This window comes from Zootermopsis nevadensis, unplaced genomic scaffold (assembly GCF_977971745.1).
Source record: "Zootermopsis nevadensis isolate Lab colony 2312 unplaced genomic scaffold, Znev_1.0 Znev_ptg000040l, whole genome shotgun sequence".
In the NCBI taxonomy this organism is placed as follows: Eukaryota; Metazoa; Arthropoda; class Insecta; order Blattodea; family Termopsidae; genus Zootermopsis; species Zootermopsis nevadensis.
Window position 1 is genome coordinate 390118 of NW_028259172.1, and position 12106 is coordinate 402223.

The 12106-nt window shown below is 33.5% G+C and overlaps 1 protein-coding gene across 16 annotated transcripts in view; it reads left to right on the forward strand.

The window, feature by feature from the left end:
• Positions 1 to 12106, forward strand: part of LOC147871747 (uncharacterized) — a 49696-nt gene that overhangs the window by 13964 nt on the left and 23626 nt on the right. For 11 of the 16 annotated variants that reach the window (XM_087360181.1, XM_087360180.1, XM_087360171.1 and 8 more), the window contains 9 exons: positions 1134 to 1325; positions 3342 to 3512; positions 4497 to 5049; positions 5564 to 5767; positions 6361 to 6729; positions 8068 to 8217; positions 9886 to 10128; positions 10549 to 10656; positions 11701 to 11813. In XM_087360181.1, coding sequence (XP_087216307.1) covers positions 1134 to 1325; positions 3342 to 3512; positions 4497 to 5049; positions 5564 to 5767; positions 6361 to 6729; positions 8068 to 8217; positions 9886 to 10128; positions 10549 to 10656; positions 11701 to 11813 — 2103 coding nt within the window. The remainder of the gene's footprint in view (positions 1 to 1133; positions 1326 to 3341; positions 3513 to 4496; positions 5050 to 5563; positions 5768 to 6360; positions 6730 to 8067; positions 8218 to 9885; positions 10129 to 10548; positions 10657 to 11700; positions 11814 to 12106) is intronic. The other 5 variants (XM_087360172.1, XM_087360174.1, XM_087360175.1 and 2 more) reach the window with 5 other exon arrangements.

A 12106-nucleotide genomic window follows, 5' to 3' on the forward strand; every position in this document is an offset into this window, starting at 1 on the left:
TTTTTAACAAATTGATTCAGCTGATAGCCCAGAAAGATTTTATTAATGTTAGTTTCTGTGAAAGCTTCAGATCATACTGTTGCTGATTATTACTTTATAATAAATAATTTCAGAACCAGAATCTAATTTGTGTTTAAAGTCATAACAAAACAAAACTATGATTATTTACTTTTTAACCATTTCATTTTGGGTTGGCTGAAATTTCAATACTTTTATGAAAATTGTCATTACTTCAATACTTTCTGAAGGTAAAATATGTAATATGCTGTATGTAAGTCAGAATTTCCAAATAGTGTTTTGAACAGGATGGTGGCTGGGTATCAGTATTGGAGACCTAAGCATAGATTGGGGATAATATTAAAATTGATGAGGTGAACAGAATGTACAGGTGTGGATTAGGTTTGACTGACTTCAGATATGGTCCAGTGACAGGCATTTGTGAATGCTGTAATGAGTCTTTTGGTTCCACAAAAACAGGGATTTTTTTTATCAGTTTAATAACTATCAGTTTTTCTATAAAGACCCTATGACATTGACTTAGATGACAGTGGATATTTTTAGTACATTGACCAATCATAGTCATTCCTTAAGAAATGAAAATATGACAGAGAGAAAGAGTATTTACCATAATGAGCCAGCTGAGTAAATTCTTCCTGTACCAAGCAGCTTGAAAGCATAGTATTTTGTGTGACTTAAATTCAGGGGATTTGTATCTCAGACGGCATTGATTGAATGGGCTGAAATTATTTATTGATTTTACTTAGTTGTTCCAGGCAAACTTTTTACTTATTATTTGATGTTAGCCTTGGTCCTTTTCAGTTCATCATGTATAATCGTAATAATATCTTTTGATGCTAAATAATGTTAGCATTGTTAAATATCCTATGGACCAGAATTGTATAATTTGCTTCATTATTCAACATTGAATGAATTCAGGTAATGAAGTCAAATAGTTTTGGTGTTATGAAATAGCACATAGCCACATTGGAACATATTGAAAACTGCCATGATAAATGCATGGATTGTGTAAGTAAGTACAATAGTGTATGAATACAGAATATGGTTTTGTTTTGCATTAGACCATCTGATATTACATGAAGTAGTTTGATATTTGCACCTCTCACTACATGTAGACTGGCTGTGGACTTGCTATCCCATGAGCACAGTGTCGAAGTGGCAAAGTTGCGTGATCTCATAGCAAATGTGAAATGTGGCAGCATTTCTGGCCTCACAGAATTGCGTCAGGAAATGGAGGCTAAACATGCCAAGGAAATGGAAGAACTACGTCAGTACTTTGAACAGAAATGTGCCGATGTTGAGAAACAGTAAGTTCGTGCCTGTTATTTTTATGTCTGATTGTCAGACATGGTAGTTTGTATTGTTGGTGCATTTTGAAGTATGTGTAAAAGTATGCATTTTTGTTGCATTTTTATGTGTGTTCTTAGGAATGAATATTTTGATTTTTAAATGTATTGATAAGACCTAGCTCTAATGTACCTATTTAAATTTACTGTTTTCTCTTTTGTTCAGTATGTGCAAGTTAAGTACATAAAAAACTATTATGATTCCCTTTTTTGATTAATAATCATTGTATATTCCCATTGTTATATTTTGTTTGTGAAATAGGGGAACTAATTTTCTTGTTCTTCCATAAAATCCATTTGTCCTCAAGTTTATTGTAGCATATGAAACACCCTCTTCTACACAAAATACTCACATGTTAGGCACATTGGTAATGTTTTATATTGAATACTCTAATAAAAGCATTCCTTTTCTGTGTAATTTGACTTCATCAATATTACAGTCTGCATTTGCATTATTATTTATTAGAATCAAGTACACACAAAGAAATGGAAAGTTGAAATTTGATATAGAATTATACTTGCTAGGATTTGAGGTTATCATGGTGGTGAGTATGAAGATGGCTGTCTTCTGGGTTATAGTGTTGTGTAGTCTGGTAGAAGTTTACCAGCATTTCAGAGATCCTTGCTGCCTCCATTATCAGGGAAATCTTGTACAAAGCAATGTGGCACTACAACCCAGAAGACAGCCATATTTGAGAACCACTTGTCTAGGAGGTTCTGTAAAGGAATGTTACTTTGTAACTAACCAGTCAGCTAATTGAATGAAGTACCTAACTAACTAACTAACTAACTGATGGAAAAGGGAAAACTTTGGATATCAGTAGATATTCAAGTGATTAAGACATTCCCTATTACAGAACTTGCAAGGTTTGTCCCTTTCAACATAACAGTCCACAGCTGCACCTTATCCTGAGAGCCATTTCAGTCAATTTACTACCTTGTGACCCATGTCCCTAAGGTCCATTTTTATGTTGATTTAACTGCACTTGTGTCTCCCAAGTGGTATTTACATGAAAGTTGCTAAACAACATGCTTTTTAAATTTTATGAATTAAAAATGAACTAATACTATCATCATCTGTGGCTGAGATTGTCTTTTCTCACTTTCCCCATTTAATTGAATCATAATAAAGTACTGCATTCAGCTATACACTTAACACATGCAATTTTCAACTGGTGATTATTTTTATATATTTCTGCTTCTTCATTATAAATATACACTATTGAATAGAATTTTATTAACAGGCATTTGTTCTCTGTTGTACTAATCTTTGTGGTAGGCTTTAATGATGACTATAATTTGATTGCATTTTATTTATTTATGTTTCCAGACAGACCATTTAACCTAACTTTTTAATACCATCATTGTCATTATGCATTGATATTTTAGTTAGGTTAGGTTGTCTTATGATAAACTTCCCAACATTCTTCTCTCTCCTTCTGTGAGCATTCTTTTTGTATCTGTGTTCACTCTTTCCTTATCCCCAGATTTCTCAATTTCATCCTTGGTCTTCCCAGTGGTCATATATTTAGCTGTCAAAGGAATCTGTCATCCATGTGTAGCATACATGCTGGTGGCAACAAACTTTATTTGTTTTAATCTTAACAAACTTCTTATGCTACTGATAGTTTTTCTGCTCTTTTTTTGATAACATTTATTTTGTATCATCTTCCTGGATTAGCCTTACTCTGTTATTGTTTCAGCTATAATTTTAAGATTTTAACCTAAAATATTTAAAGTATGATGTTGATGTTTATGAAATGTGTTTGGAATACATGAATCTTCCATTCTTTCTAGTTGTTCCCGCGAAGTCCTGTAATAGTTTCTAAAATTGTACTGCAACTGATTGATTATATCCTAGTTTGATGCCAGCAGAAACCTTAGAATAGTTTAAAAACCCTGCCTGGCACGTGTTTTTGTTTCCAGATGTCTGTTTCATCATACCACAAGATATGCTAACACTGATTTGTGTTTCAGTTATTCGGAGGAAGTGTTTAGTCAGCATAGCCGGAAACTTTCTGGGAGTAGCTCAGGCTTGGAAAATGAAGAACTTGTGTCTGACATGTACTATACTGGGGGAGATCACGGTCAGCGTCTGACAGCTCTCACATACATCTGTGACTCTTACAGTGTGGAGCCAAGTTTCAAGTAAGACTTCATTTATTTATTTGTGCAGCATAATGATTACGTATCAGTAGGGGAGTTCTTGGCCAGCTGAATAACAGTGAACTGTTAGAGGAAGTCCATGTGTCATGGTATTTTAGACATTTATAGCAGTTTTCTCAAAATGACTCATTGTGTCAAACAAGTGTATATGAATTAAAATTTCTTTCTCACTGAATCTGAATCACTGATTTTGAAATTATTTCAAAAAGTTTTAGAAATTATTTCTGGCCGTTAAGTGAAGTGGTAGATGTGATCAGGTTAAAGTATCCTACTTGATTTCAAATGTGGATCATTGTAAGTGGCAGTTAACATTTCCTGAGATTTAAAATTTTTATCTGTAAAGTTTAATACTCTCAGCCAGAATTGAATGTTTTCACATGTACAGGTTAGCTTTGACATTAGATGTTATTTCTCATACTTTTTATTTAAATTGTATCAGTCACCACTACACTGACATAGTTAGCAAAGTTTTCAATTTTTGAACTGTCTGCACATCCCTAATAATGCTGAAATCAAAGGTCATAGGAAATTACTGACATTTTTTAATTTGTGGCATTTTGTTACCGAACATCATGGTCATGTCGTTAGCACTCCTACTTCATATTCAAGATGTTCCAGGTTCAAATCTCAGCTTGGACATCACTTATACTGATTGAGGTTTTTTGTGGTTTTCCTCAGTCCCTCCAGGCAAATTCTGGTACAGTGCCTTTAATTAGGTCATGACCACTTCCTTCAATGCCCTTTCCAATTCATTATTCAGTATTTATTTAATGCTGTATAGTCTGAGATGCTGAAAGTGTCATTAATAAATTAGAAGTAAATAAAGTAGACATGTAGACATTTTGTTTTAAAGTGTAGCTACAGGTACAGGATAGAAAATATGGAATCTTCTGCCCAGGTAGGCAGGTGTTATGAATAATTATCAGATTTTCAATTTATATAATTTATTATTTTAAATATTTCTAGGGATTTGGAAGAACATTATCGAATAGACTTTGAAAAACGTCTTGTTGAATATCGAGATCAGTTGGAGTCAGTCAAGCTGGAAATGGAAGTTAAGTACCAGAATGAGATGGAAGTGTTGAGGGAGGAGTATGAGTCAAAGGTAGAAGACCTAGTAAGGGATTTATCTAATACTCATAAAACAGAAATCCAGAATATAGAATTAAAACATGCAAAAGAGATCCAGAATCTGAAAGAAAAGTTACAGTTGGAGTCTGCCAAGGAGTTGAGTAATGTCCATCTAGAATGCACAAATGAAATACAAAAAGTTCAGAAAGAAATGGCAGATGAGCACAGAAAGGAACTGGGAAGAATGAAGGACATGTTTGAAAAAGAGTTAAAAAGGCAGATAGAAAGTCTCACATACAACATGAAACAAGAGGAAGAAGACCATGTTGCAGCCATGCAGTCTGAACTTTTGAATAAACATGTTAAACATATTCAGAAACTTGAGGATTCAATTGCTGATCATGTTGATAAAATCGGAAGAACAAATACTGATGTGATTCTTCAAAAGGTGAGGTTAAGTTATGATAACACACATGATTGTGCTCCTGTGGTTGTAGTTAATTTCGTTATAAAGCTTCAAAGTAGGATATTTGATGAACAAAAGAGAATACACGTAGCCACCAGCAGTGATTTTACTATGGTGTGTGTGTGTGTGTGTGCATGCGCATATGAAAGTATGAAATGCACTATTTTGCTGGCTGAGTTACCAAGATTGCACATTTACTTTTACTTATCAAAGGTCCTTATGTGATTCTTATAGTTCTGTGGTAATAAGAAATTAAATGAGGAATTACTACAGTAACATTTTTTAATTCCAAATTAAATTAACAGCATTTTATTTGTATTCAACTGATAACAAAAGTTTTGTCTATTGTTTTAAAAATTGCCCTTCATTAAAAGAATATGTAATAATAAAAATGTATAAATTGGGGATCTGTTGTCTGCCCTTTTCTTCTTCTTCTTATTTCTTTACTGTTTTGTGTGTTTTATTATTATGAGATTGTTGATGGCTTCTTATTTAGGTTAATGTGGTACAGAAAGTTCAAATGGATGTAAAACAACAATGTGAGGAAGAGTACAAGAATAAGTTAACTGAATTGAGAAGTCATATGCAAGAGAAGTATGCCAAAGAACTGGAGGCAACTATTGAAGCTGAAAGAAAATTAATGACAGAACAATTTGATGAACTTACAGCTATATTGAAGAAAAGTGCAGAAGAAGAACAGGTTTGTTTAACCTTCACTCCTGTGCAAAACAAAATTTTCCCATACATCAGATGTAAATTCTATATGATAGATGTTTTTTAATTTACTTCATTTCAGACTGGGTTGAAACTTTATAACAGAATGAACCCACTTTGTTGCAATAATTTATAGCATTCATACATTATAATTCCATTGGACTGTTCAAACCATAGAGAGGACTGTAGTGATTGTTTGAGAGATAGCTAAAAACTGTTGGAAAGTTTGAGAGAGTGTTTTAAACCTGGACACTGTCTGTTGTTCTGGTAAAAGGAAGAGATGCTTTCTCTGCGGGGCTCATTTGATAAACTGATAAAGCTAGTTCTTATCATAAGGCTCTGTAGCTTTATCCAGTGGAACTTTTCTTGGCTCTTATCTTTCTACCTGAAGTTTGAGAAAAACCCAGCCTTCAAAACATTATGTCTTTGTTATTTGGAGAGTTGAAAAGGTTAAAAGAAAATACAAACCTTTAGAACCATATAACCATGCAGTTGCTTCAGCATAATTAAATAACACACAAACCATTTATTTTTGATAGGACCGATACATGTTAATGAAAGAAATATTATAATTTTCAGGATAAATTTATGACAAATCAGAAGGAAATGATGTCAGATTTTGTAAGGCAACATCAACAGGATGTTCAAGCATTGAAAATACAACATGAAGCATCTATTCAAGCAGTTCAGGAAGAATGTCAAAGATTATGGGAAGTTCAAATTCAGCAGCTGAAAGATAAACATAAACAAGAGATTGGAGCTTTACAAGAGGAAATTGCAAGGTTCATACAAGAGAAGAATACATGTCGTGTTCAAGTGATGAATGTAGCAACATCAGCAGTGTCTGCAGATGAAACTTATGGCACTGCAGACTTAGACTCCGCAGCTGCCAGAGAAATGACAACACTGCACACTATTCAGCACTTACAATATAAAATCAAAGATAAGGTACAGCTTTTGAATCTTTATTAAAAATAGTTTGTTCTTCAAATCAGGTTTCTGTGGCCAGTGAAGATGATATAACTGAGGACAATCTGGAATGTGACGACAGGGTATTGAGTTTAGTTGTTGCTGTTGCTGTCATAAAGTAATATAAAAGAATTAGAATAAATATTAGATTATGTAATGTGAGCTTTTCTTTGTGCCAGAAAGATTTTTAGTTCCTACCCATTTTAAATTTGTAGAATGTGTAGTTACAAATGTTTTACAGAATGCTGGAAGATAAATAGCAATGTCAACCCAGTTGTTGCAAATAATTATTGAATTTTTAAATATATAAGATTAAGAACAGCATGGTTTCAAGTGCCACATTCAGACATTTTATGGAACATAATTTTGTCACATACATTTGTAGTGATTCTTATCAAGTGGTATTTAAAAAAGTGAACATCTTGCACTCTGTATACAACTCACGTAGTCCTCTGTCTTTCACTCATGCCTTTCATGTGTTGCCTGTGTATAACATTTTGTTCACTGTACCTAGTGTTTTGTGTTATAATGATTGCTAATTTGTTTATATATGTTCTTGATGAATAACTAATCTAATAACTTACTTTTAAATTACATGTTTTATAGCTAGTTGTGCTTAGAAATAGTGAATTGTGAATTAAAACGTTTCTGTTCAAATTTTAATTCATTATAAAATTGAGTTGAAAGCTACACAACCGGGATTGTTGATAATTTCTTGTGATATTACAGGGAGACAAAATTCTGAGTTAGTTAAATTGACAGAACGTGTATTGCTTTTGTGCTGGATTGCAGTAGCACGGTGGCATTTTGACTGTAGTTCATGTTTCAGTGCCTTCAATAATTTGATTATCCGTCAAGCATTCCTTCATGTGTTTTGTCATTTTTCACTAATTTGCTTATATTATGTTGATCATGTTACACAATTCTGTTTATAAAATAAGAGCTCCAGTTGCAATCATAAGTCATAGGTCATAGTCTTAAGCCCATACCTATATTGGTAATCACATACAAAGTGAAAGCCCAAGAAATTTTAATAGTCTGTGTGGTACTGCATAATATAAAAATCCTGTTTGCAAGTAAAATGTGTACATAATTAAACTAGGTAAATATTTGGTTTAAATTTTCATGTTTGAAATCGATGTAATTATTATTTGATATTCATTGAAATACTGAACAATCAGTTTATGTTTATATGAATGAAGAGCCTTTGGACAGAACTGAAATTTGATAGGTATGCATGTGTGGTGGGACTTAGGTTGATGTGTTATGTGTGTCACTAGAGTGATTAACTGTTTGACCATATGTGTGCCACTGTAGGATGCTAAGTTTGCTAGCGCCATTGCAGAAATGAAGGAAATGCATGAAAGTGAATTGGACCAGGTGAGAGCCCTCTGTGAGAGACGACTGCATGATGAAGTTGAACAAGCAAAGCATGACATTTCTAGATCTCTGGAAGAGCAAATACAGGTACTTCCTGTTGTCTCTCTCTTTTGGTGTTGGTCATGGTGCAATTACATAGCTGATTTCAGGTGTGGACAGCTCTTAACCCTCCCAGTGCCAGCATTCTGAGACCCTACAGGCTAAAAAAATAATTATATGAATTTATTAAAATGCAAGTTTAAATGTAATATGCTTCCTTTGATTGCAGTGAAATATTCATATATTTATTTGTTTGCATACAAGTGACATAAGATGCAAATCTGATGAAAAGTTAGGATTATGCTTCTGCCTCTGATGGTTGAATGGACCTTTGTTATGCCACGTTTATATTGCATAACATCATTCAAATTTCTCCATGCAGGTGCACAATATTTGTGTTTATGTAAATAGAAATAAAGAGTGGAAATTATTATGTAACTTTTTCCTGTTATGTTTTCTTTAAAAGTTTTAATTTGTTCATATATTTATTTAAAAATACTCTCTTTCCTTGAAATACAGAGTATTAATTAAATAGTCCTGGTTTACCATGGCCCTAAATTTTATGGCAAATTTTCTTCTGACACCACAAGTTTGATAGTTACACTTCTTCTCACTACACATTTACATCTTTGTCTTTAACTTTATGAGTCTCATGACACATTGAAGTGAGTAATGGTATTGGAGATTATTTGTATCAACAACTGATAGCACCCCTTAGATAGTTTCAAGTGAACTTTGATCTGAAACACTTAGCATCAGCCCTGTGTTTCATTATGGTGTACATTATACCTTCAGTAAATGTATTCTTTTCTTTCATCTTTATAATTCAATATAGCACAAAAATACTTAGAGACTATTCATTTTATATAATTTGATATTTTGTGACTCACTTGTTTCAATAATTGCAGTTCTAACAGCTGAAGGGTCAGGAATCTGGGTGTTATTCCATCCATCAGTGAATTCTTCAGATTTACATATTATTGAAGTTTTAAGTATCTTTTTCATACTGTGTAATTTTTATTGGATAAGTGGAAAACATTGCATTTATCAACAACTGGACAAATTTTGCCAATTTTTTGCATGCATGTTCCTTGTCTCTTTGGATAATAATCCATAGTAGTCAGTACACTGCTACTGCTTTAACAGTTAAAATCAGATTTCAGTTAACATACTTTAGATACCAAGTAAATGATGAAAAATGTTTTTAATGTCTGTGCAGAATTAACATCTCTTGGATAATTTTGGTGTGTAATTACTTTAGAACTTGTTCTTCAATTTTTTCTCACATTGCTTTATTAGTATTCAACATTTATTGCAGAATTTTTTATTGTTTTTAATATTAAAACACTGATCATTGGAACTTTTGGTCAGTATTTTATGTAGCTTGGCAATTATATCCATAATGAGTTTGCTTTGGAAATTAATATCTTTGATTGTGTATTTACATCTGTGAAAATATAGAACAGTTTGAAGTAGCATGAAATTGCATCATTGATATAAGCAAACAATTAAGATATTCAGAGCAAAAGTAGCTGGTGCTTCTGAGCAATAAATCTCTTTTGTAGCGTGGAAAAGGTTAAAGTATGCTTTTAATGAACATGTTTTTGCTTGTCCTGTTGCTGTATTTGTGCTTGCTTGGTTTGATAATTTGCGCAACCAATAGCAGAAAGAAATTAAAATTGACATATTAATACTGTGTATCATGTTCCTATTTAGGCCCTTCTGTCAAATGACTGTAAGGATACTCCTCGCCCAAAAGAATTAATTGAGCTTGAGGAGAAATTTGCAATTCATTATAAACAAGAGATTGTTATCCTGAAAGAACAGCATGCTAAAGAAGTGGCACAATTAAAGGCTGATTATGAAACAGAGTTGCAGTCTCTGACAAAGAAGTTCAGTGAGGACATTGCAGTGCTGGAGGGACAGATGGCTGCTGAAACAACAAAGCATGAGGTACAGGTGAGATACCATTGTTTGCAGCATGTTGTTATACTTACATGTGGCAGAGCTTGTACTGAATTATTGTGTTCCAGAATTCTTACTGTGGTGCATTTATCTCTTAAAAACTTGTTCACACTGACCTTTCCATACATTTTTTCATAAAGATTGTTTCATTGTTTGCACATGTACTTATTTACTGCTTGTATTTTTTTTACATATATTTTTATATTTTTTGACAATATAAAGCTGTGGTGAAGATGCTACATCTATCACAATTATAGCAATTTTTTCATTGTTGTATTCGTATATGTACTTTTCTTTAACCTGTTAATGAAATGTGAACTTATTTTTAAAAACGGTCTTACATGCAATTGTGCATCCACTGTTGTTTTAGCTTGGTGCACTATAACTGTTATGTAACATGAATTTTTAAAACAGGAGATGGCACTACTAACACAGAAGGTTGAATTCGACTTTACTAACAAAACCACTTTCATAGACAGTATGGTACAGGAATTGCAGTCGTTGAAGTTTCAGATCATTCAGGTGTGTTTTCTGATAATTTTGTCTGTGATTCTCCTGTATTACTTCCATTGAATCAACTCTTTCTTGTACTTTGTGTTGACTTTTAGCTTGTGACATAGCTCTAGCAGTAAAGTGAATGGCTGCAGACTGAACAGCCAGGGTTTGATTCCTGACAGGGCAGGCACTCTCTCTTTGCCATCATGTTCTGATTGGTTCTTATTGGCTGTGTTGCCTTCTTAGCCTCATATTAAATTTGTCCCCCATACTTTACACACAGAGCTAAAGTAACTGGAATGTGAGGCTGACTTCTTACCTCTATCTCTTCAGAAGTTTAGAATGCATGGAGATTCCCCCCCCCCCTCTTTGGTCCTTCATCTTTATTGAGTGCTGCTTGTATAAATAAACAGTTTTTACTTAGTATTTAACATAATACTGAACTACTTTATGTAAGATTTGAAGCTGTTATGGCGACAGTGTAATGAAGCTGTCTTGGGTGATCAGTCATGTGAAGGTGGCGTTGTAATCGGACATTTCAGGGACTGTCTCTACCACCATAATCAGAGTTTATGTGGTGAGTGGTATGACTGCATGTGTATTTATACCTACAGCTGGCTATCAGAGCTCTGTCTCCTCGTTTGTAAATGGGTCAGTGTCAGAGTCAGGCAGTCAGTCATCCCTGCCCTAACCAAGTTCATGTACAGTTGGTCATCCCATTACTCCATTCTCACATGGCTGATTGTCCAAGAAGAATCCATTGTTATATTACCTGAATTACATTTTATTAACTTTTCACTGCTGTGTAGGACAGCAGTTTTCTACCGAGAACTTACAAGTTCTCTTATGTGAACAATACCACTGCAGAAGGATCCCTCCAGACCTTTTCCTGGTATGATTGAATCCTGTTGACATATTCCACTTCTTATTTCCTTGTGATCCATTTTAATGTTATTTTCCCTTCTATGTCTTGTTTCCCAACTAGAGATTTAAATATTAAGGTGAATACCATTAATAAATTAGAGACTATACATTTCTAAATTTATCTTTTAATCATGTGTTATATTTCAGTTGGAGAAGTGTAAGATTGCAATGCAAATTAAGCTGGAAGGTAGCTCAGATCAGGGAACTGAGAATGTTATCTCGATCCTCCATGCAGATCTGGAGCAGTTGATCAAGGAAAGGTATGTTTGGTCGAAGTTATTTGTTGTCATATCTTCATAAGATAGTGTTTATTGCTGATAATGTGGTATTACTGATTTATTTACAAACATATTTGTATAATATGAAGGAAAACATATTGGGTTAAATTAACAGTTAGATGCATGTAGCTTGTATTGCTAAATTAAGTTAGGAAGATAGGTTAGTCTATTTTGAGGTAGTTTAGTTTATGTAATGCTTTTTATTAGTCTTATTATGCATTGAACTGAGAATTGTCACAATTGTGTGGTATGGTGCGTTGTAATCCATACTTTTC